Genomic DNA, 27093 nt, shown 5'->3' with positions numbered 1-27093 from the left:
CCATGCTTTTCAATGTCTTTATTAAGAAATATCAAAAGTTGATTACCCATTCCATACACAGTTGTACAAAGTTCAAGTGAAAGGGTGTGCAGGGGCGCCATCTCTATGTTGGTTTAAAGTCTATGGGAGTTTGTCAAAGGGGCGAGCCACAGCTCCGATTCTACAACAGTGTCTTTCCCCTGTTTCTACTAGATCACAGCAAAATGCCCCGCTACCTGAAAGACCATTGATACATTATAAACTCTTATTTATATACTCATCTTTTTATTTCTTCATCATCTTTCTTCCTCTGAAGAAGCTGACAGCTGCTGATGGGAAGCACAACATTTGGGTCCCGTTTACCGCTGTTTATGTTATTACTTCTTCTTTGGGTGCTCACAAACATTGCATGCTACATGTTACAAATCACACATGGGGGACTCCAGCACACTGTTATCTTAATTTGACAATGAACACAAAAGGGAGAAATTTCTTGTCCCGGAAACAAAACACTATGGTCCTTCTGTGGAACTTTCTGGTATAGGACAAACCTGATACTATCACTGAGCTCCATTCACACTGGCAGACAAGAGAGATGCGGGAACACCAGTATACAATAGTGGAAGGAGAACTTTCAGGGACGTGACATCCCACGCGATGTCACAGGTACTGCCTCAGGAGGGAATCACACTTTCACAGTAATTGGGGATAGGAGGTCGTTGGGAAACAGCCATGGTATGGTGTGCCTTGGTTAAGGCTTGTGCTGGTTTGTCTAAGCATCGATTTCCGGAGATTGTCTAGCAACTGTCAGGAGGAGCCATTTTCAGAGGAAGGACTCCTTATTCACCCACATGAGGCTGCGCGTCTCATTGGGCTTGCATTCATACTCAATGACGGAGAACGGGCTTCCCCACTGGCAGTGGTCTCGCTTGTGGTAATTGTAGAACTTGACTTGCCACACCGTCTCGAAGGTCCCAATGTCAGTGAACTGAAGGAAGAGAGGCAATCATGAAAATCTCATCCTGCCACAAGCCGTGGATGCCTGCTAAAGTCGGCGACACAACCCCTGGCAATCAGGTCTCAGTAGCCACGCCTCTCTCAGTCTGCCAAGCTTACCCATTTCCTTTTGTGAACTACGTTCCTAGATTGTTGGAGATATTTTTTCCAGATCTCTTTGGCATTGAACTGTCTCATGAATTTTTCTTACTTTTCCATGTTTAGATTTTTGAAAAGCTAACTGTAGACTCTCACCGTTTCATTGGTTTTCCTGAAATTCTCCTTGCCACGGAAGGGAATCGGAAAGAGGAGTACCAGGAGCCTTCCCTGCCTGGAATGGGCTTGAAGTGGGTGGGACACAGTGTCAGACCTTGCTTTAAAGTCTGATGGTCTCTGGCCTTCTAGCTCTCTGCTATACCGAGTGCTTGCTGATAACTTCTAAAAGATTCTAAAAAATTTCTTGTTTATTCTATGGTTAAAAAAACCCACTGGTTTCTCCTTAATTCTGTGCTTTGTTAAGCATCACAACTCTCTGTGCTTTATTTAACTCTTTATGCTTAATTAAGTGCTAGGGAAACGTAACTTTTTGTTACTGTTCTGTGCTTCATTAAGGTTAAAAACTTAACTCTTCATTACTTGTGCTTTAATAAGTAGTTATACCCGGCAATTAACACATACTGTTTAGTAGTAGGGAATGAAGTAAAAGTATTGATTGCTGGGGTTCCTGGTGAAAGAGCTAAGCTGATTAACTCTTTGTGAACCAGAGAGGAAGGAAAGAAAAAAATAATTAATATGCTCTATACAGACAAATATGCACAGACACACATACATTCATACAACCATACTCTGGCAAGGTCTGACCATCTGTCACAATCGACTCTACAAGTATTCATGAGTGCTTACACACATACACACACAAACATATAGACAAGCAGACATACACATTTGGATGGATGGATGGATGGATGAATGGATGGATGGATGGATGGATAGATGGGTAGATGGGGCAAAGGATCTCAAGCCAAACCGTTCAACCAAAAACTTTATTTCTTTTCTCTGGTCTTTTATCCCTTCTTAGACAAAAAGTTCTTTAGAAAATTATCTCAGACATAAAATGGGAGCTACAGAAGCATGTTGATATTAAGTTCAAATCAGTGTTTCATTATAATATACTCATTAAAAGTTTAAAGCAACAGTTTTTACATGACCTTTCCTTATCATAGCACACACCTGTGACTTTATCCTTGGCCCTAAACATTTTTCCTTGAATACAAAATTGTCCCAAGTCTATTTTTCTTTTTAGTGTGATTGTGAAAGCTCATTGTAGTTTTTTATTATGCAGACTTTACTTACTATTATGAGGAATAGGCAAATTATATTCTTTATTCCAACTTTATATCTTCTTTCTAGTAACTAAGACCATTTCTAAAAACTTTCTTCCTAAAATTATGTGAATCAAGTCAGAAATCCTATACAATCATTATCTATTTATCTATATAGCATCACTACAAGATAATACATCTTTGTAAGTCTGCAGAAACCTGCTCAAAGGGATGGGTCAATACCTAGCGATTGTTATATATTTAATAATACCAGGAAAAGCATATTAATAGCAGGAATCTTTTCTAAAATGGATTTCTCCCAGGCCTTGCCTACTGGAGCAAATCTGTCATAGATGTTAATCCAAGGTGGACCTAGATCCTAGATCACCTGCTAGTTTTTAGCTTCTCCTAATGATCGTTCCTGACAGAAGAAGAAAGGGAATAGAGTTGACTGGCTATCTTTTGGGTTCTCTTTCAAAAGACCATAGTACAAGAAAATGTCTATATTCTGTATCTAAACATACATAATTGTTCTTTTGTAACTAGTCTCAATTCAGGTGAGAACATTTGATTGAAGGTGACAACCACAAAAAGTCCACTTCAAAGTATTGGATTTGTAAAGATTATTGTCAAATATCGACGGAGTCTAAGTCAAAAGTCTGTGCCTATGTCTCAAGTTTAGGTACTATTAGTGTGTGTGTGCGTGTGTGTGTGTGTGTGTGTATTATACTATATATAGCTACATATTATATATACACATGAATAGTAATCTATTCAATCTATTAATGCATATTGTGTACATTATATACAATAAAAAATTGTATAAGGCATGATTACTGCTTTTAAGATGTTTGCATCCCAAGCAGGTATGGTAGCTTACACTGAAATCCCAGCATATGGAAGACTGAGAGAAAAAGACTGCCATGAGTTCAAGGCAAGCCCCAACTACTGTGGGAATGAAAATTATCATTCTACTAGAGTTGGAAGATAGGTTCAGGAAAATTACTGCACAGGATTCTGAGCTGCAAGGACGGGTTTGTCTGGTAGCCAAAGAGGGCACAGAATGCTCTGGAGGCCGCTGGGCAGGTGCTCAAGTGGCCTGGGGTTGGCCTGGGGTTTGCCTACTGCAGCTATTTAGAGCATCTGGCATTAAACAGCATTATGCTTGTGGTTATTTTCTTCTCTGATCTTCCTATGATGGGAAGGGGCAGGAATGACTTGGCAGGAATCGTAGACTCTCCAAGAGCCAGGAGACATAGAGAGAAGGGCAGCAAGCAAGGCGAGCTTTTATAGTTTGCAGTTGATACAGGAGGAGGGTGATCGGGTGCTTCACAGAGAGCTTTCCAAGGAGCTCAGTACTCGGCAATTTCACCATTGCCTCATCTGATAACTTGATCCCAGAGCAAGTTCTGGGCTTGCCTTTGGGAACCGTGTGTGATGTGAAGCATGGGATGATGCCATTAGAGTCTACATACTTCCTGGGTATGAAAGGAGTATATCTTCTTGGAGAGTCACGGTAAAGACCTACGAGCTCGTTTATAGTAACCTCGGGCTGAATTAACTGAAAAGCCCTCACTCTTCACTTGATGGGAGGCGAGTTTTGGTATATGTGTAAAATGACATGTGACTGACCCATCGATAGGACATGTAGATTCGGGTAAGAACAGGGCTGGATACTTGCTTGGAAAACACGCAAGACTCTGAGATGATCCTCAGTTAAAACTAAAAGCCAGGATAATATTGCTCTAATGTTCAACTTAATTCTGTTTGCTAAGACAGTATATGCAAATCTAGATTCTAGAGAATACATACCATGTGATTCCAATTACTTTGAACGTATATGACAAAATACAGGCTATGCTGACAGAGAATATCTGTGGGTATCTAGCCTGGTGGGTGAGTTTGATGGAAATGTGCAGGATACTGTATTTATTATTTGTAAAGCATGCCATACAGCCAATTGCTTTCTAGATCAGTCTTCATTTGCAGTTAGCCACAGGAAGGTAGCTGCTGACACCCTAATTAAGAGTCCTTTTGAAAGTCAGGTTAAAGGCATGAGTGAATGTGGGGCCAGAAGTTGTGTTTCCTATAAGATCACTGTAACCTTCAGAGCAGTGGAAAACTGAACATGGAAATGCTTACTTAGAGAGAGGACTACTGTATAGCAATTTAAGATTTTTCTATTATTTTTTGCTCCTCCATGAATCAAGTACAGTACAATAGTGGGTGCGTGCCATTGGTCCAGGAGTGCAGTTCAGTGGTAGGGTACTTGCTTAGAGAACATGAACGACCCTGAACTGATCCTCAGTAAAAGCTGAAATCCAGGATAGTATTACTCTGATGTCCAACTTAATCCTGCTTGCTAATGTTGGAAACTGATGGAATACATTTGTTTTCCTATGTGCTTGTTTTTACTTTTAATATTTAATGAGGAAAAAAAGCCTAAACCCCACCAAACTATTAGCATTTTTACCACATAATATAAAATATGTAATAAATGAAATATTACACGAGTTGTTATGAATTTCTAAGACTCTTAGGACGAAAAGATTGAACAATGGTTCATTAAAAGGAAACTGGCGGCAGGAAAGACGGCTCAGTGACTAAAGGCATTGTTGCTCTCCAGAGGACAGGGGTTCAGTTCCCAGCACCCACATGTTGGCTCACAACTATTTGCTACTACAGTTCCATGGGATATGAGGCCTCACCTGTTCTCTTTTGCCTCCTGCATTACGGTACACACACACTAACACACACACACACACACACACACACACACACACACATGCGCGCGCGCAGAAAATAAAAACAGTAAGTATTTAAATAATTAAAAAAAGAAAACTATGATTAATGTGTGGAAGTCACTCAAACACAGTATTAGCAATCAAGCAACTACAAACTTTTACAGAGATAGCAGTTATGTATCCAATTAGCTAAAATCCTTTATGCTGGGAGCTCACTGTTAAGAAGGTATTGTGACAAAGTTCTTGTATTGGGGTGATGGATTTGCAAAGGCATTATGGAGTAACTCACGTTATCAATATGATGTACAGCATGCATAGAATAGTCTTAACCAGAAAAAGAATAGGACAGTTTATACACATAAGCTCGACTATGTAAAATCTAAAGCACATTAAAGCTGAGCCTTAAATTCTATACCATCAAGACATCTATCTTTTCGTTCAGATTTTTCAATGATAAAGTGTTATTTTCCAAATGAAATGACTTACCCTACCTCGAAACTTAAGACTGATGTGTTATAAATTCCATTAAGAATATGTACAGCCTGATGGAAATATCACAGCTTTGTCCAAAATAAGAGAGCAGTGGCTTGTACAAATGGTAATTTTATAGAATAACTCACTTTTTAGGATGTAGTATTGTTATCTTTAATTGACGGGAAGCATTCCAAGTGTTAGGCAAAAGTAAATCAGAAAATTCAACTGAAAGTTAGATTTTAAATTATAACGGTTAATCTATTTGCAGATACAGCCTCACTGAGTACCTCCAGCTACCTGAAGCTTGCTGTGTAAATCGGGCTGCCCTTGAAATCACGAAGATCTTCTTGCTTCTGCCTTTTGAGGGTGGAACCATTTGCTGTCTATCTGGCCACTAAAGGTATTGTCTAAAGTACATATTTTAATAGTAAAACGTTCTGCTATGAAAATATTTTCTTAATAAAGCTGATTAACTGGGAAAAGCAGCAACCCTGAAGCCACATATCAGGTAAGTGAGGGAAAACAGTGCTTTTTCTTGAGATAAGAAAGAGCTAGATATAAAATAACAAAAGAAAAACTTTAAATAATATAACCAACCACAAATAGGAGAAAACTTAGGGTATTACACTTGCCTGAAAAAAAGTTTCAGTCAGGAAAGTCCTTTTTAAAAGTTTATGTTTAGTTTATGTGTGTGAGTGTTTTGCCTGCCTGTATGTTCATGTACCATGTGTGTTCAGTACCCACAGTGGCCAGAGGGGGCGTCAGATTCCCTGGAACTGGAGTTAGAGACAGTTGTAAGCTTCCATAAAAGTGCTGGGGTAGAACCCTGGGTACTCTGGAGCAGTAACAAGTGTTCTTTTTTTTTTTTTAATTTAGAGAATACTTTATTAGTTTTTGTAATCAAACCCACGTAGATAAGACCTTACATATTTAATACAGTGTGTTACCCCTGTACAAATGGAAAAAACTTAAATTCAACATTTCTAGACCAATATGGCTGTTAATTTCTGTACAGTGCCAACTCAACACAGTAAACGGGGATACTTTTTTCCAAAGTTGACAGCACAGGTAAAGTTTCAAAAAATTCAAATTATATATCTGTATATATATATTTATATTTATATAAAAAGACCAATAATAGCAGTGTGTTATGCATCAACAGCAGCAACAGCTTTTCCAGGTTCTGCAGTCATCTGAACAAAACTGTAGAGACATCCAGCACACTCCATTAAAAAAAAAAAGTAAGGGGCTCGAGACCCCAAAAGTACAACAATGTCAAGCAACCAGAGCTTCCAGGGACTAAGCCACTACCTAAAGACTATACATGGACTGACCCTGGACTCTGACCCCATAGGTAGCAATGAATATCCTAGTAAGAGCACCAGTGGAAGGGGAAGCCCTGGGTCCTGCTAAGACTGAACCCCCAGTGAACTAGACTATGGGGGGAGGGCGGCAATGGGGGGAGGGTTGGGAGGGGGACACCCATAAGGAAGGGGAGGGGGGAGGGGGATGTTTGCCCGGAAACCGGGAAAGGGAATAACACTTGAAATGTATATAAGAAATACTCAAGTTAATAATAATAAAAAAAAAAAGTAAAAAAACAAAACCCGAGAAAACAGCACAGTTCTGTTACTCTTGTGGTACCTGGCACCATTTTTTTTTAAATTAGCTTCTCAATCATCATCTGGAAAGAAAACATTCTGAGCAACATCATTAAAAACAGCTCTGATAAAGCACGGTCACTACTACGTAACATAAAGCAGGTACAAGCTATTTTACATCCACAGAGGTATGATACAGTACTGTCCTACATCTATAGTACTAGAGGATAAAATTTAAAAGGCATTATTTGAGACTTGATTCTACTTTTCCAGCAGAGGGCCCAAAGGATGGTGTGACACAGCTTTGTAAAGAAACATACTCTAGACAGGATTTCCTTTCACTAGTGGCACAGTTCTAAGGATTCATTCTCTCCATGAATGTCAGCTAAAACCGTTATTAAAAAAATGAAATATCCCTAGAACAAAACCGTATAACCACCGGATTCACATGAAGATGACCTAGTGGAGACAAGCTGGACCTAACCTTACCAACAAGCTATCAAATCTGTTATGTTTAAACAGTGAGACCTCCAAGGAAGGAGATGCCAAGTAGTGCTTCAAAGCTTCGGACCACAATCAAACACAGCATCCTTTTCAACAGAAGCCTAAGCTCATCTGAATATGCTCAAGGATGCTGACATCAACATTTAATCATCTCCTCACTCATCCAGGAAGAAGGGGAGATCAGTTACTACTGTACTTTATTGTGTTCAACCAAATCACCATGTTACAAAAATAGCAAGCTGCCATAATAAAAAATAAGGCTCCTCTATCCAGCACCAGATAGCATCATTTTACTTTCAAGCCTAGAAATTGCACACTTGTATATAAACCAACCGAAGATGAGGATTGAGAGTTCATCTTGGTGGATTTTTCCTTTGATGAATATGAAGTGTCCTTCCTTATCTTTTTTGATGACTTTTAGTTGGAAATTGATTTTATTTGATATTAGAATGGCTACTCCAGCTTGCTTCTTCTGACCATTTGCTTGGAAAGTTGTTTTCCAGCCTTTCACTCTGAGGTAGTGTCTGTCTTTGTCTCTGAGGTGTGTTTCCTGTAGGCAGCAGAATGCAGGGTCCTCATTGCATATCCAGTTTGTTAATCTATATCTTTTTATTGGGGAGTTGAGGCCATTGATGTTGAGAGATATTAAGGAATAGTGATTATTGCTTCCCGTTATATTCATATTTGGATGTGAGGTTATGTTTGTGTGCTTTTCTTCTCTTTGTTTTGTTGCCAAGATGATTAGTTTCTTGCTTCTTCTAGGGTATAGCTTGCCTCCTTATGTTGGGCTTTACCCTTTATTATCCTTTGTAGTGCTGGATTTGTAGAAAGATATTGTGTAAATTTGGTTTTGTCATGGAATATCTTGGTTTCTCATCTATGTTAATTGAGAGTTTTGCAGGATACAGTAACCTGGGCTGGCATTTGTGTTCTCTTAGGGTCTGTATGACATCTGTCCAGGATCTTCTGGCCTTCATAGTTTCTGGTGAAAAGTCTGGTGTGATTCTGATAGGTCTGCCTTTATATGTTACTTGACCTTTTTCCCTTACTGCTTTTAATATTCTTTCTTTATTTTGTGCGTTTGGTGTTTTGACTATTATGTGACGGGAGGTGTTTCTTTTCTGGTCCAATCTATTTGGAGTTCTGTAGGCTTCTTGCATGCCTATGGGTATCTCTTTTTTTTAGGTTAGGGAAGTTTTCTTCTATGATTTTGTTGAAGATATTTACTGGTCCTTTGAGCTGGGAGTCTTCACTCTCTTCTATACCTATTATCCTTAGGTTTGATCTTCTCATTGAGTCCTGGATTTCCTGTATGTTTTGGACCAGTAGCTTTTTCTGCTTTACATTATCTTTGACAGTTGAGTCAATGATTTCTATGGAATCTTCTGCTCCCGAGATTCTCTCTTCCATCTCTTGTATTCTGTTGGTGAAGCTTGTATCTACAGCTCCTTGTCTTTTCTTTTGATTTTCTATGTCCAGGGTTGTTTCCATGTGTTCTTTCTTGATTGCTTCTATTTCCATTTTTAATTCCTTCAACTGTTTGATTGTGTTTTCCTGGAATTCTTTCAGGCGTTTTTGCGATTCCTCTCTGTAGGCTTCTACTTGTTCTCTAAGGGAGTTCTCCACGTCTTTCTTGAAGTCCTCCAGCATCATGATCAAATATGATTTTGAAACTAGATCTTGCTTTTCTGGTGTGTTTGGATATTCCATGTTTATTTTGGTGGGAGAATTGGGCTCCGATGGTGCCATGTAGTCTTGGTTTCTGTTGCTTGGGTTCCTGCGCTTGCCTCCCGCCATCAGATTATCTCTAGTGTTACTTTGTTCTGCTATTTCTGACAGTGGCTGGACTGTCCTATAAGCCTGTGTGTCAGGAGTGCTGTAGACCTGTTTCCTGTTTTCTTTCAGCCAGTTATGGGGACAGAGTGTTCTGCTTTCGGGCGTGTAGTTTTTCCTCTCTACAGGTCTTCAGCTGTTCCTGTGGGCCTGTGTCTTGAGTTCACCAGGCAGGTCACTTGCAGGGGAAAAGTTGGTCCTACCTGAGGTTCTGAGGCTCAAGTGTGCTCGTGGGGTACTGCCTAAGTCCTCTCCGAGGTGGCAACAACCGAGGAGATCTGTGCCGCTCTTTCCGGGAGCCTCCGTGCACCAGGGTTCCAGATGGCGTTTGGTGTTTTCCTCTGGCGTCTGGATGTGCGCAGAGTGCAGTGTCTTCTGGTTTCCCAGGCGTGTCTGCCTCTCTGTAGTTTTAGCTCTCCCTCCCACGGGATTTGGGTGCAGAGAACTGTTTATCCGGTCTGTTTCCTTCAGGTTCCGGCGGTGTCTCAGGTGCAGGGGTCCTGCCGCTCCTGGGCCCTCCCCTACGGGAACCCAGAGGCCTTATACAGTTGCCTCTTGGGCCAGGGATGTGGGCAGGGGTGGGCAGTGTTGGTGGTCTCCTCCGCTCTGCAGCCTCAGGAGTGCCCACCTGATCAGGCGGTGAGGTCTCTCTCCCACGGGGTTTGGGAGCAGAGAGCTTCTGCTGGCCGGGATCCGCGGGTGTGGGCGTAACAAGTGTTCTTAACCACTGAGCCACCTCTTCAGCCCTTTAAAGTTGTAACCTAAGAATATTTAGTAATGTTCAGTAGCACAAGAGACTAAAATAGAAATGTGCCGACAGCAGCGGTAAGCCAATACATGAGGTATTAGTGTATATTCCTCATTTGGTTTTGCTTCTCTTGATTACTGCTAAAGTCCAAAGTCAAGCTCGGTACACTGCCGATAAATCTGCCTATCTCCCTCTCTCCCAGCTCTTAGGTCTTTTAAACATTTCTCGCTAATTTTCTGGAGGTCCACTTCCAGTCCTTTTCCTATATAGCTCAGACTTTTCTCATTTGTCTGAGAACAGAGACAACCACACATGCTTGTTTCTCTGTCCTGGCCCCCCTGACTCTTATGAGAAAAAATAATAACTTTTAAGATCTACTGTTTAGAAAATGTCTGTGAAATTAATAAACTCTTTTCTCTCATTTTGTTTGTTTTTTTGAGAATTCTGTATACTGTACTTTGACCATTTTCTTCTCTCTCAAAATTTCTCAGATCCATGTAAGAAGACTTGAGTCTTCTCTTTTATTTTTTTTTTTAACCCATCAAGTACAGTTTGTGTTGCTTATATACACCTGGATGATTGTCCACTGGAGCAAGGTTGACATATCAGGGGCCACACTCTAAAAGGATTGATTCTCTCTTTGCCAGAAGCTATCACTTGCCAATAACTCTTCAGCTAATGGTGGGACTTTGTGCTGACCTCTCCTCTCCAGGATGACATTTTTGTCTGGCTTAGGTTTGCATAGCTCATGTATGTATGTGCTTTCACAACTGTTATGAAAAATTAAATCCTTGAAAAACGAATGAGAAGAATAAAACTACCAATGTCATGGACAAAAAGAAAAACAGGGAATAATTATAGGTTGCATAGTCTTTAAGCTTGTGTAATCTTTTAGCAACAATTTCAATAAAGATGGACGTCTTGACCATATTTGCTCCTCTCACAATATTACTGAGATCCACCCTCTCTCTCTACCCATCCCACTTGAGTCCTCTTTTTAGAGAGAGAGAGAGAGAGAGAGAGAGAGAGAGAGAAGATGAAAATAGGTTTAAATCTTTGATAACTCATTCACTCATTCACTCATTCATTCATTAATAATTTCAGATACTTAGGAAAACATACCACTTCTATTTAAATACCTTCAGTCAAAGATGAGAACATTTCTGTTTGTTTTATCAATCTGAATCACCCTAACAACACAATTTCATAAACAAGTTATAAATAAAGATTTATACAGAAAATGTCACGGCCTTATATGCGCATTTGTGTATTGTTTCTATATTTTGAAATATTAAATTTAGAAATATATCGGTAGGATGAGAAGACCAAGAATGTTTTTTAATAGAATAAAAGGTTAAAGGGTATGTGGATTTGTGTTAGATATCTGTTTCAACTGATAATGGATCTGATGTTCAGTGCATGGTGACATCACTGCCATCTCAACATATGTGAGTGAATACACACTGTGACTATTTTCACGACAAAAGTGATAATTTGCGTTTGTTCTGTTTTATATGTCTTTTTATAAATCTCTCTCTCTCTCTCTCTCTCTCTCTCTCTCTCTCTGTGTGTGTGTGTGTGTGTGTGTGTGTGTGTGTGTGTGTGTGTGCCTGCAATGAATGTGAGTAGCCATGTGGCCAGGAAAGAGAGCTGGTTCCTCTGAAGTTAGAGTTATAGGCTCAGTAGCAGCTCAGTAGCTCAGTTGTGGGTGCTTTGAACCAAACTTGCACCATGAAGCATTTCTTAAAACATTTATCTCCTTCATCATGACTGTACTAACATCAACAGATACAAGGAAGAACTTGGACCATGTTGTGTTGACTCTGCTTTCAACAAGCTAGAAATGGAAAGCTTTCGAACTTATTAAGGGACACTGACAAAGTGTCTGTAGCAAACGTCATCCTAAATGGTGAGAGAGTGAGGATTTTGCTCATGAGATTAGAAACCAAAGCTATAAACACCTACCTCCACTATCCAACACCGTACTGACTGTACTGAAAGTTCTAGTAAATGTCTAGAAATAACAACAAGAACAACAACAACACAACAACAACAGCAGCAGCAGCAGCAGCAAGTGTGGTGTGAAATCAAATGTTTCCATTCTCAGATGAAAACTCTGTCTGCAGAAAACGCTAAGCAATTTAACACAAAGCTACTAGGATGAGTGAATTTGGTAGGTGTACAAGACACAAACTTCTTACTATTTTACAGGTGAGCTTTGACGTTAATATATTTATATTTTTACTAAAAAGTAAAGTCATAGTCCTCTTTCTTTGTGCGAAGAGTTGAGTTCTTCTCTTAGGAATTGTCTACTGCCATTACTAAGCTCACTTTCCCTTTGCTTATCTTATTATTAATATTTCCTTCTTATTGGTGGCTTATTTTGTGTGCATAATTGTGACAGCTCTTGTCAAACACCATAAGGAACAAATTTTATATTTGTTTATAATCATAGTAAAATATGATTTAATCACTTGTGGACATGTAAGGTCACCTCCTTCCATCACATATTAACCTCATAACTACCTCATCTCTTCTCTGCCTTATTAGTCCAGATTGCTACAGACAATGTTCAACAAAGGGACATTAGGAGGATTCATGGAGACAGAATCTCCATTTCTCTGCTCTCTTAGGAAGAGCTAAATAAGAGAGACTCCAGCAGGAAAACCCATGAGCCTGAGACTCGTGGTGTGGTGGTTTGAATGAGAATGGCTTCCATAGGCTCATATGTTAGAATACTTGGTCCCTGGTAGATAGAACTTTTGGGATATAATTAAGAGGTGTAGCCTTGGGGTTGGGGATTTAGCTCAGCGGTAGAGCTCTTGCCTAGCAAGCGCAAGGCCCTGGGTTCGATCCCCAGCTCTGAAAAAAAAAAGAAAAAGGAAAAAAGAGGTGTAGCCTTGTTGGAGGAGGAGTGACTGTTGGAGGAGGTATGTCATTAAAAAGTAACCAAGACACAAAGTGAGACATGTTTGAGGGTTTTTTATCTTCCCAATGCCATAGATATATCATTAAGTCATTGACTCGAGATTGCTCAGATTTAGTACTGTAATTGTTTATCTCATGATTGCCTCTATTGTGTCCCATAGATTTTGGCTTGCTGTGTTTTAATTTTCATTAAACTCTAGGGAATTTTAAAAGTTTCTTCTTTAATTATTCCCCGTCACAATTATCAACAGTGGGCAGTTAAGTTTCTGTGAGTTTATGTACTTTCTATAGTTTCTGTTACTTTTGATATATAGCTTTATTTCATTGTGGTCAAATAAGATGTAGGTTATAACTTAAATTCTCCTCACATGCAGGTAAGTGTGTGAAAGCGGAAAGGAAGCACTTAATCTCCCTGAACTGGAGACACAGGTTGTCAGCTACTCCAGGTGGGTGTTAGAAATCAAGCCTAGGTCTGGAAGGAGAGCAAGAGCTCTTAGTAGTGATCTCTCCATGCTCTTTTGTTCAAGCCACCTTTCTTCTTTCAGTGGAAACTCTCATAATGTTCAGAAGGTGGTTAAGTCTGTGTATGGTTGGGATAATTCACCATTATGGGTCTGGCATTGAGGGCTTCAGGCTCTATTCTTTCTTCTGATACTTAACTACTGTCTGGAAGTCTTGGTGCATGGGTGGTAGCAAGCGGGGAAAGCCATGGTCCCTCAGCTTGTAGAGGAAGCTGTGTGGGTTAGGCTTCTGGGGAAAAATTGCTGGGTGGCATATGTGGGGTAGTTACAGGAAGCTGGGCACATAGGGTGGGGCTCCCACTTGGCTCATGCAGACCTAAGTATGGGAATGTGGATTCCTTACTTAGTGTACTAGACAGCAATTTTACAAAATAAATACTGATGGACTTAAAAGGTCTGTTTAGTCCTTATACAACAATAACATGCTGTTTTTAATGTACTAGCCTCATCTCTAGATAGGTCCTCTAAACTAAAAGCCAATAAAGAAACCTCAGAGTTAAACTATATACTACAGGGCAAATTGACTTATATTATAAACATATTTTTCTCATGAAACCTTTTAAAAAATGGATCACATTCTAGGTAACAAATCAAGATTTAGCAAATAAAAGAATCAAGATAACCCTTGTATCTTATTAGATTGTAGTACAATAAATTATAAATCAATAGAAAAAACAACTAGAGAAAATACATAAATACATTGAGATTGAGCAATACATACTTGAAGTATTTGTGAGTGGTTGAATGAATCAGGGATGGCATTTAAAATTCCTTAAGTCAGGTTGTTGAGATGGGTTAATGTGTAAAGGGGGTAAAGGCATTTGATCCCAACCTTGACAATCTGATTTCAATCCCTGGGACTCACATGATAGAAGGAGAAAAACAACTACCACAGAGCTGTCTTGTGATATATACCGAGACATGCATGGTATGAAAATATGAATTATCATGAACTGTTTTATTGAAGCAAATAAGACAACTTAATAAAATTAATTACTTCAAAGGTGAAGTTTTTAAATGTGACTAGCCTGATAAAACTGAATTTTAATAGAAAGCTTTTGAGGAACTCTACCCAATATATTATCAGATCTGGAAGGACTCTTCCAGAAGCGTGTGAACTCTTTCCAAATCATTTCATGTAGCTAGCACTCTCCTGAGAGTGAGACCAGACCAATCACTTTCAGAAATAGATTGAAAAATTATCACTAAGATATTAATAAGCAAAGTTCTAGCTGCTCATAGAAATCATACCATAATCAATTACTACTTACCCTGAAATTCAAGTCTATTTTAACATTGAACAAAAGCTATGTAATATATTATGAACAAAACAAAATGATAAACTCTGAAAATATACAAAAATTTAAAAAAGCATTCTGTAACATCATAATTAAAATGCTCAGTAAAGCAGAAGGGAATCTTTAACCATACTTGAGTTTATACAGAATTATAACTGTTATACTTAAAAACTGAACTTTTGAGACCTCAGCTGCTCAGGTGCAGATCAGTCCATTCAGGACAGATGAGTTGAGCCCCTGCCAACTTAACTGCTCTACTCCCTAGACTCCCCTCCCCAAGACCCATTCTACCACTCCCCTACCACTATATCACAGCCTGCCCCTTGGGTGGATTCCATCCCCAATTCTGGCAGTCTCCAGCTACTCAGGTGCAAGCCACACTAGTCAGAAGAACAGAGACTCCCCTGCTGTGTGAAAGACCAAGCATGTTGCCAGAGGTCAAGCCCCAAACCTGGTCAGAGACTCCTGTGGTTCAGAGGTCCAGCAGGCTGCCAGGAATGTGGGCCCTAAAGCCCAGAAGACCAAAGAGAAAACAGAAGTGAAAGAACAAAACATACATCCAACAAAGAGAAACTCAGGAACCAGCAGCTTGACTTATAATCATCCCAAACCCAGATGCCTAAAGCCCCGTGTAATGACACAGTCAACAACATCCAGGGCAATGTGGCACCACCAGAGCCCACGTATCCCATGTCAGCAAGACCTGAGTATTCCAGTGCAGCTGAAGTTCAAGAAAATGACCTTAAAGGCAACTTTTTGAAGATGATAGAGATCCTTAAAAAAAGAAATGGAAAAAAAAAACCCTTAAATAAATCAAGGAAAGATAAACAAAAATTGGAGGAAGTCAATAAATTCATTAAATAATGCCAGGAAATCTAAGAAAACCAAAACAAAACAATACCTTCCTATCCCCCAACCCCCAAACCCAAGCAAGCAAGCAAGCAAACAAACAAAATAGGTAAAGAAAATTGTTCAGGACCCGAAAATTGAAATAGAAGCAATGGAGAAAACACAAACTGAGGGAATCCTGGAAGTAGAACATCTAGCTAAGTGAACAAGAACTAAGATACACGCATCACTAACAGAATACAAGAGGTGGAAGAATCATAGTGTTGAAGATATGATAGAATAAATACGCTGACCAGTCAAAAGCAGATGTTAAAGCTAAAATGTTCCTGAGACAAAACAGCTAGGAAATTTGGAACACAGAAAAATAGAAATAGAAGATTCCCAACTCAAAGGCCCAGATACTATTTTCAACAAAATGAAGAAAATTTTTTCTTCAGATGTCTAAAATGTACAGGAAGCTTACAGAACAATACATAAATTAGACCAGAAAAAGTCCTCCACCATATAATAATCAAAACACTGAATGTACAGAACAAAGAAAAAATATTAAAAGACGCAATGAAAAAGGCCAAGTAACATATAAAGTACATTTATTAGGGATTGACCTGACTTCTCAAAGACCGCAGATGCTAGCCCAAATCACTATACCCAGCAAAACTTTCAATTACTATAGACAGATAAAACAAGGTATTCTATGACCAAACCAAATTTAAACAATATTTATCCACAAATCTAGCCTTACAGAAAATACTAGAAGGAAAACTCCAACCCAAGGAGGTTACCTACACCCAAGGAAACACAGGAAATAAATAATCCACACCAGCAAAGCCAAAAGAAGGGAAGCAAAAACACACACACACACACACACACACACAACACACACACACACACACACACACACACACCAGGCAATAACAATCATTGATCCTTAATATCTCTCAATATAAATGAACTCAATTCCCCAATAAAAAAGACATAGACTAACAAAATGGATGCATCATTATGCTGCATAACACCTCAAAATTAAAGACAGATATTACCTCAGAATAAAGAGCTGGAAAAGGGTTTTCCAAGCAAATGGGCCCAAGAAGCAAGATGGTGTAAACATTCTAATATCTAATGAAATAGACTTTCAACTGAACTAGTCAAAAGAGATGGGGAAGTACATTTTATACTCATCAAAAGAAAAATTCACCAAGATGATGTCTCAATTCTGAACATATATGCCCCAAATGCAAGAGCACTCACATTTGTTTAAGAAACATTACTAAAGTTTAAATTATGCATTGAAATCCACACATTAGTAGTGGGAAACATCAATGCCCTATTCTTACCAATAGAAAGGTTGTCCAGACAAAATTAAGCAGAGAAATAACAGACATTATAAAATTAGAGAAGATATCAGAAAATGGAAAGGTATCCTACACCCATGGATAGGTAGGATTATCACAGTAAAAATGGCCAACGACAAAAGCAATATACAGATTCAAGCAATTCTTATCAAAATTCCAACACAATTCTCTAGAGACTTTCAAAAAACAATACTCAACTTCATATGGAAAAACAAAAAGTTCAGGGTAGCTATAACAATCTTATACAACAAAAGAACATTCAGAGGTATCACCAGCCATGACTTCAAACTGTACTCAGAAACAGAGAAATAGTAATAAAACTTGCATGGTATTGGCATAAAAATCAGGCAAGTTGATCAATAGAATTGAAGCACAGACCCAGAAATAAATCCACACACCTATGGACACCTGCTTTTTCATAAAGAAGACAGACATATATAAAGGAAAAAACAAAACATCTTCAACAAATGGTGCTGGTCAACTAGATGTCTGCATGTAGAAGAATGCAAATAGATCCGTATCTATCACCCTGCACGAAACTCAAGTCCAAAGATCAAAGACCAAAGATCTTAGGAGATCAAAGATCTCAACAAAATACCAGATATACTGAACCTGATAGAAGAGGAAGTGTGGAATAACCTTGAACACATGGGCCAGGAGACAACTTCTTGTATAAAACATCAATTGTGTGGGCACTGAGATCAACAGTTAATGAATGAGACCTCATGAAATTGAAAAGCTTCTGTAAGGTAAAGGACATCATCAAAAGAGCAAAAATGGCAACCTACAGATTGGAAAAAGATCTTACCAATCCCACATCTGACAGAGGGCTAATATCCAAGTTATATAAAAAACTCAAGAAACTAGACATCAACAAATCAGATAGTCCAAAACAAAACAAAACAAAACAAAAACCCAACCAACCAAACAAACAACGGGATACAGACCCAGAGAGAGTTCTCAACAGAGGAATATCTAATGGCTCAGAAGCACTTAAAGAAATGTTCAACCATAGCCATCAGGAAATGCAAATCAAGTGACCTTGAGATTCCATATACCTGTTAGCATGGCTGAGATCAACAAAACGAGTAACAGTTCATGCTGGTAAGGATGTGGAACAAAGCTCGTGGGGGCACAAACTTGTACAGCCACTTTGGAAATCAATATAGTGACTTCTCAGAAAATTGGGAATTGGTCTATCTCTGGACCCAGCTATACCACTCCTGGACATATCAAAGGATGTCCCACCATACCACAAGGACCCTTGCTTAACTGTGTTCATTGCAACTTTATTCATAATATCCAGAAACTGAAAACAACATAGATTTCCCTAAACCAAACAACAGGGAAAGAAAATGTGATACATTAACACAATGGAGTATTACTCAGCTGTCAAAAGCAAGGACATCATGAAACTTGCTGGCGAAAGAATGGAGCTAGAAACTATCATCCAAAGTGGAGTAATCCAGATTCAGGAAGACAATCATGGTGTGTACTCACTTAGCCAGTCTGACAGGTGTATGGAATCTCAGAGTGATTCCCTGAGGGTTAAGGTTGAATGTCTCTTTAAGTGCTCCTCAGCCATTAGAGATTGCTGGTGACAGGGGATATAGAGCCCCGAGAGTCATCTCCTGCAACCAGGCAAGGCTTCCAGTGGAGGGACTGGGACACCACCTCAGCCATAAAATCATATAGCTACAATTTGTCCTGACTACAAAATGTGCTGGGGTAAAGGTGGTGTAGGAATTGTAGGAATGGCCAACCAATGACTGGTCCTGCTTGAGACCCATGCCATAAGAAAGGGAGTGCATCCCTAACACTGCCCAGATGGCCCGGAGCCAGAGTCTAGATAGCCCAGAGACCCATGATAAAACTAAACATGAATGGCAAAAAAAAAAAAAAAAAGGCAATGAAATGATTCCTAATGATAATCTCCTATGGTCATAGATTGGTGTCTAGGCCAACTGTTATTAGAAAAGCTTCACCCAGCATCTGGTAGAAACAGATGCAGAGACTAGAGATAGCCAAACATTAGGCAGAGCTTGGAGGATTCCACAAAAGTAGGGGAAGAAGGATTGTAGGAGTCAGATGGGTCACCCGATGGGTCAAGGATGCCACAAGAAAACCTATAGAATCAACTAACCTGAGCCTACAGGGGTCGAATCCCCAACCAGGGAGCCTGCATGGGACTGACCTAGACCCTCCATACATACGTTACAGTTGTGCAGCTTGGTCCTGTCATGGGACTCCTAAAAGTGGGAGCAGGAGCTGTCTTTGACTCTGTTGTCTGCCTTTCAGACTGTGGGTAGGTGAGTGTGTGTGTGTGTGTGTGTGTGTGTGTGTGTGTGTGTGTGTATTAGATTATGTGCATGTGAATACAGGGGCTTGGAAAAGGGTATCAGATCCCCAGGAGCTGGACTTAAGACAGCTGTGAGCAATGTGATGTGGGTCCTGGGATCCTCACTTGGTCCTCTGTAAGAGTATTATATGCTATTGACTGTTAGCTACATCTTTGGCACCCTCCCTTAAAACCTTCAAATTTGTAATGAGTGAGGGTGTGTGCGTGCGCACTTGTGATATGAGTACAGGTACCTGCAAGGGGATGGAAGCATCAGGTCTCCTAGAGCTGGAATTACAGGCAGCTGTGAGTTATCCAATATTGGTGCTGGAAGCTAAACTCGGGTCCTCTGGAAGAGCAGCATGTGCTCTGAGCTGCCAAGCCATCTCCTCTACAGCATGGACATTTCATATGTAGTTAAATATACACTTATTCTGTGACTTAGAAATTCTCCTCTTAGTCACTAACTTAAAAGAAATGAAAACATGTATTCTAGTTGAGAATTATACTTAGTTGCTCACTGTGGCCTTATACATAATAGCAAAAGCTCAAAATAATCAGCTATGCATGTGTGTATAAAGAGAGAAATGAATTTTAAGGTGAAATATTTTATCCACTGATAAAGGACCCAAAACACAATGGCAGGGTTGACACATGGAGTAGCATAGTTGAATTTGTATTTAATGGAAGATTCCTTCCTTTCAAGATTTATTTATTTTTATTTATGTGTATGCATTTGTGCCTACCTGAGTTTATGTGCAGGTGCCTGCTGGCTCTGGACGAGAGCAGCAGATATCTTGGGCTACAAGCAGTTGAGAACTGGTTGAAGTGGGAGCTAGGAACCAAACAGGTTCTCTTCCAGGGTAGTAATTGCTCCTTAAGACCAAGCTGCCTCTCCACCACCCCATTCTTTGTTTCTTTCCTAATCTTGAACTAAAATAAAACAGCTGTCATATCCTCCAAAGGGACTATATGCTTTTACTATATAGGTTTTTATAATAACAGCTGTTTTTGCTTATAATAGCTGCTGTTCACATCATTAGAGATAGTTATATCCAAAGTCTGGTTTTACCTCTTATGAGAGTTAAAGAAAGGATTGAAGGAGCTGAAGGGGTTTGCGACCCTATAAGAAAAACAATATCAACCAACCAGAGCTCCCAGGAACTAAACCACCATCCAAACAGTACACATGGACTGACCCATGGCTCCAGCTGCATATGTAGCAGAGGATGGCCTTGTTGGGCATCAATGGGAGGAGAAGCCCTTGGTCCTGCTAAGGCTGGATCCCCCAGTATAGAGGAATGCCAGGGCATGGAGGCTGGAAGGGGTGTGTGGATGGGTGGGGAAATATTCTCATTGAAGAAGGGGGAGCGGGAGGGGATAGGGGGCCTATGGACCGGGAAACTGGGAAAGGGGATAACATTTGAAATGTAAATAACCCCCCCAAAAGATTAGAAGCTCTACAAAGTTAAGAATATTTATTTTTTTCTCACTGCTCTTCCCCCAATGCCCAAAATGCAGAAAATTCTCAAACATTTGCTGATAAGGGAAATAAATTAAAATTAGTAATATAAAAATTCTACATTTGATCTCAGCAAAAAGGTTGAGAAGTGATGAGTATAAAAATTCTAACTATAATCTCATCATATCGAACTCACCAGTATGTTAATTAATTTCTACATTATTTACAACAGTGTGATAGGAACTGAAATAAAGTTTGAGTCTAATTTATCTGAAATTTAACAAATGAAACTTAAGAGTTCAAATAGAAATGTAGGAATGTAGTTGTGTATATGAACATACATAATTAATCTCAGAATTAGAAAAGATTCTCCATTTTTTTTCCCGGAGCTGGGGACCGAACCCAGGGCCTTGCGCTTCCTAGGTAAGCGCTCTACCACTGAGCTAAATCCCCAGCCCCAAGATTCTCCATTTTTGATGGATGGTAACTGTAAAAGCCAAAGAAGGAGAGACAACTATGATGGGTCATGTTAACAAAATTAAATTTACATTGCAATCAAAGTTAATACATATGGTAAATAATAAGCATCTCCAAAATACAGCAAAAGATGACTTAAGGATTTAATAAAGTAAATAGGACACACGGGTTGAAATGAGATTACAAATATGCATATATATTGTATAAGGAATTGTAAATGGCAAATATTTCAAGCCAACAGTAATTAGAAACATAGAAGTTAAAATGGACTATGAGAGTTAAAACATTTAGAAGTGTTTTAAACCATGCCATTATTTGTCTTTATCATTAAGTATCCTGTCATGTGTGTTGGTGTGTGGTTATCTGTGCCATGGGATAGCCTAAGTATGGGCTCTTTCCTTCCACCACAGGAGCTCTGGGGATTGAGCTCAGGCTGTCTCTCTGGGTGACAGGACACTCAGCCATCTATGCAGACTCTCCTTGCACTCCTAGATGCCAGTGTTTGTAAAATCCTCTAGGGTGCATATTCCTTCTGGATATCTACCTCGAGTAAACAATAACCTTGCACAAGTGAGTGAAACTTAAAGTGGTAAGAAATGGAAACCACCAATAGGTAATTGGATTGATACACTCACATAATAGACTTCAAAATGATGTTCCATATTTACATCTTTGTATGTATATGTCCATAGAAACCTATGCAGAGAATGATGCCCAGTACGCACATAAGTAAGACACTGAAGACAAAGGAAGCATCTTTCTAAGAACACAGGCTACAGCATTGACAACAGTCGTCTCTTGGAGAAATTAGTATTTTCTGCATGTTATACTTTCCTCTGTTGACTCTTTGGTGGAACACAGAATTCTTTGCAAAAGCGTCCATATATTGAACTCAAAAGAATAGGGTCCTAAATGATTTCCTTATGTAGCTTGTTTAAATATATCAGATACTGGGAGCTTTAAGTTTTTCCATGTGAAGGGGATTAGGTCTCAGATCAATGTTTCAGGAAGGGGATAGATAACACAGATGATCCTCAATAGTGTGGGTTTTCTGTAGGTATGCCAGTTTCTAACTTACCCACCATTAAAATAAAGAAAATCACTGCATACAAGACCTAGGTCTGAAATTTTAAGTAATTATTGGAGGAAATTTTTCTCATATGGATATTTGGGAAGCTCTGTGATCTGTACAAAGGCAGAGGGCAGACAACTCAAGGTTGCTCTTTCAGAAGGAAAAGACTACCTAGGTTTTTGATAGCAGTCCATTAGGTGATCTTCCCTTTCCTTATATTTTAGCAAGTTCACCACATCATCTTTAGAGTATGCATTCACCCTTAACTCTACTTGTCAACTTTATTCTTTGATCTATTTGATGTCTCTATTGCTTGCTGATAAATATTTTCTAACAGTATTCACAGGCACTGTAGGTTAATGGACTCTGCATTCGTGGATAAGCCAACCTTCTGAGAACACTCAGAAAATCTCGCGCGTGTGTGTTGAACATGTTACGACTTCTTTATCATCATTCCCTAAAACAGTACAAGAAATATTTACACAATAATCATAATCCAAAGACTATTTGAAGGGTGTGGGAAGGCATTCCTGGGTTACACTGTGCCATTATGTATAATGGATGATATGTGTGGATTCTGGCCTCTAGGAGTGGCCTTGGAGTCAATTCCCATGGGCATAGTGGGGTGACCACAGTAGATATGGTCAGAGGAAGATGCTTATGGTTCATAAGGGCAGTCACCTTTTGGGTCCTCAAGTGGGAGTGCATTAAGAAGCAAAATGCCATTTAGAGAGCTTTCTTCACAATGAAGGACCATGGGCCATGTAGAATCACAGTCTTTTAAGAGCGAATTATGTAAAAAGTCCTTGTGTAGGACCCAACAGAGGAAATGGCATTGTAGCTATTATCTCTTCCAGAACCATTTATCTGGCATCTTTAATGTCTGGAGTCAGTCTTTCACGCAAAAAAAAAAAAAAAAAAGCATCAATAAATATTATTCTTTCTCCACAGGTCCATGAGGGAAACTGAATCCTATTTCCATAGTAACTGACTCCAGTGAATCCAGTGAATCTTTTCATATTCCTGAAGAGGTAGTGTTCCCTCCCCCACCCCGCCATCCCCCAGTAGTTTTTCTTTGTTCTGAAACCACACCCCCACACCTCCACACTCCCAATGTGGACTTACCGGCATGGTGATCTGGATGGGTTGTCGCTCTCCACTTTTGGTTGGGGCTACCCCTTCTGTATCGTATATGCCGGTGTAGACAACTCTTTCCCCATCAGGCTCTTTACACTTCAGCTCCAGTGGGACAAGCACACCACCAATGGAAATGTTCCTGCAATGGACTTGAGTTGAGCATAGATAGTAGGAATTATCTCTTTCTTTAGATTTTATTTTTTATTGAATTTTTACATTTACATTTTAAATGTTATCCCCTTTCCTGGTTTCTCCTTCAGAAACGTGCTATCCCCTCCCCTCTCCCCCTGCTTCTATGAGGGTGCTCCCTCACCCACCCACCCACTCCTCCCCCACCTCCCTCCCCTGATATTCTCCTACACTGGGACCCTTGACAGGATCAAGAGCCTCTCCTCCCATTGATGTTGGACAAGGCCATCTGCTACACTGTGTTCTCTTGGGATGATGGCTTAGTCCATGGGAGCTCTGTTGGGGGTGTCTGGTTGGTTGATATTGTTGTTCTTATGGGGTTGCAAACCCCTTCAGCTACTTCACTCCTTTCTCTTACTCCTCTGTTGAGGACCCCGATCTCAGTTCAATGTTGGCTGGGAGCATCTGCCTCTGTGTTTGTCAAGAATTATCTTAGGCATCCTTTTCTATTCTGAATCAAAATCCTGGAGAGGAAACCTACAGGGTTTGGCTAAAGAAGACGTGCAGACGTTTCAGAAATTTCAGGAGGTTACAGTTGTCTAGCTAAACAGAAACTTGACCGTAGACCAACCACTTCTCCTGCCTAGAGTAACTTCAGTATTTTCATGAAGATCTCTTTTCTCATTGAAATCATCTAGGAATTAAAATTCCATGTATGCCCAGCCCTACCCCAACCTGTAGAGACCAGGATCCCACTGGTCTGGGGTGTAATTTGGCACTGGCAAATCTCAATGATGCAGACGTGTGGATAGTTTCAAAGGCCTCTGACCTAAAACATAGTTTTTAATACTTTTTTACTTTTTGTTCCAACAATTGAAGATTTTCCTTCAGTTTTACTGTATTTGAGAAATTCTCAGTGGTGTCATTCCCTTCATATGAGGACAAATGTTCTCAATGCAGAGTCCAAGTATCAACTGAAGACCCATCAATAATAAAACATTTAGCCTTCACCCCGGAAATATCAAACTAGAAACTCTGGTGAGCCCAAACTGACTGTAGTTCAACAAGTTCTCCAGCGAATTCTGATAGAAACTCTATAGGGAGTCACTGAAGAAACCCTTACCACAACTTAAATGTAATTAGAGAAAAGTTACCAGCACCAAATCTGCTTTTAGATTAGCTCGAAATCTAGAAAACCCCCCAAAGAATGGGAAAATAACATGTGCGAGCGAGGGCAACATTCAACAGGGCAGAAGACAGGGACAAAGCCTGTGCACAAGTGCAGGGACAACTAGGGACCATGATACAGGGAGGTAGAGGTTTGGGGGGAACACCAGAAACATTCAAGTGTAGCAACAGATCTTTGTGTGGAGGGGGCTAAATAAAATAAGTTAACTTAATTCAAACTAAGAGTATCTGATTGTTTGAAAGTCTCTTCTTCCCTCAGCATATGTTAGGGATCATAAATGTTGTTTTATCCTTTCTTACAAACTACACTTCACACAAGGCTTGGGTGAAATGTGACCAATAGAGGACCCTGGGACAGTTAGTTTTAATTGTCAACTTGAGGGAATGTAGAATTATCTGGGAAGGGATTCTCAATGAGAACTGCTTCCTGGCCTATGTGGGTTTTTTTTGTTTTGTTTTGTTTTGTTTAATCATGGTTCTAAGACCCGTCTAAAAGTGGGCTGGACAGAATGGGAAGGAGGGGGCAGATGAGCGCTCACATTCGTGAACACCCCAGTTCACTGATCTCTGCTCTGGATTATGGATGCAATATGACTAGCTGCTTCAAGTTGACTTTTTCACATGATGGACTGTAACGTCGAATCTGAGTCAAACAAAACCTTTCGTCAGTAAATTGATTTTGTTAGGGTATTGTATCACAGCCATGGGGCGGTGTGGGGGGGAGGGACGACTAAGACCCATATGTAATCTCTTTTCCAACTGCCATCATGCTGTTTTGCAGTCCTCTTGTGAAGATGCTGTTAATCACCACAGAGAACAGCACTAGGTTGACCAAAATAATCAGCCGGAAGGAAAGAAAAGGGACAGCGCGGGGCTGGGGATTTAGCTCAGTGGTAGAGCGCTTACCTAGGAAGCGCAAGGCCCTGGGTTCGATCCCCAGCTCCGAAAAAAAGAACCAAAAAAAAAAAAAAAAAAAAAGAAAAAAAAAAAGAAAGAAAAGGGACAGCGCATGGAAAACCATAAAGGTAGGCCCAGCACAGGCAGTGCCCTCCTATTTGTGCCTGATGCCTTGGCTGCCATCAACCCTGCAAAGGACACCTGGAGAGCATCCTTCAGGGAATCCAGCGACCATCTGTCCACTGACATTACTCGTTCCTCAGCCTCTCTTCCCCCTTCCGTATTGTCCGCAGAAGCAAGAGGGATCGCAGCATCCAGGAGAGGAGAGATGGGATTGTGGTTGCTGAAACCCTCCATGTCTTTCTACCATCTGCCCCACCCTGTCTACCTGTGGTTCTCTGCTGTAGGTAGACGAAAGAGAGATTTACAAGAAATCAAAACAAAGCAAACCCCCAAATACAACAACAAAAGCCCCCAAACCCTAAATTCTTGTCTCAGATTTAAAGGAACTTACTGAGATGGGTAGAAGGGTTCAGGAATGTAAGACCACAAACTCACAGCAGGGGGGGCGGGGAGTAGCTTAAGGACTGGACGTTGCTTCTGGCCCTCACCCCAGGTCCTGCTGAGCAAGCAAGAGACTAGAAGGGCCCAGTGGAGGCTAGGGAAGTCCTGGAGCCTCCATGCTCCTCCCATGCCCGGGATATTATTGCCCTGCCACCACCCGGCACGCCCCACACTCACTCGACCTGCAGTGTTGTGGGCTTAATCTTCACCTCCACCTTGTAGGAGGAACCGGTGAGCAGCTTGATTGTACGGTTCTGCCCAAAGCGCTGCCCGTCCACTTTGAAGAAAACAGGGCCATCATTGGGTTGGATGCGCAGCGCGATGGAAAGGCGCACGATCCCCGGTAGATCCCCCATAGCTGGCAGAGGGGCTGGCAACCGTGACCGGAGTCGTGGACAGTGCGGGCTGTGGGCAGCTGCTGCAGCGCGATGGGCGGCAGGGACAAGCAGGGAGGAAGAGAGAGCCGATGGATGCAGGCCACAGCTAGGAGCAGTCGCCTCTGTACACCCCAGATTTTGAGAAGCAGCTGGCGAGGCTGTGGCCCTCCACCACACTCAGACAAGGAGCGGGCACCAGAGACAGCACGGAGGCAGCAGGCTGCCCCATCCCCCGCTCCCCACGCAGGGCCCTGCGCGCACGCGAGGGCTCGCAGTGACTGGACTGGCAGGCTGCCCCGCAAA

General features: G+C 40.6%; 1 protein-coding gene and 1 long non-coding RNA gene across 3 annotated transcripts; one reads left to right on the top strand and one right to left on the bottom strand.

The window, feature by feature from the left end:
- On the bottom strand, positions 1-27093 carry Cnrip1 (cannabinoid receptor interacting protein 1). Of its 2 annotated transcripts, none has more exon segments than NM_001014232.2 (3): positions 1-967; positions 23624-23774; positions 26591-27093. In NM_001014232.2, coding segments are annotated over 3 exon segments (495 nt in total). In that variant the 5' UTR covers positions 26770-27093; the 3' UTR covers positions 1-802.
- Positions 3702-11436, top strand: LOC148001459 (uncharacterized). Its single transcript, XR_015637153.1, has 3 exons — positions 3702-3813; positions 5784-5915; positions 7639-11436. It is a non-coding gene; the product is annotated as an uncharacterized LOC148001459 (long non-coding RNA).

The sequence above is a fragment of the Rattus norvegicus genome, chromosome 14 (assembly GCF_021556685.1).
Source record: "Rattus norvegicus strain SHRSP/BbbUtx chromosome 14, alternate assembly SHRSP_T2T, whole genome shotgun sequence".
Classification (NCBI taxonomy): domain Eukaryota; kingdom Metazoa; phylum Chordata; class Mammalia; order Rodentia; family Muridae; genus Rattus; species Rattus norvegicus.
This window is presented reverse-complemented; position numbering and strand designations above follow the sequence as displayed.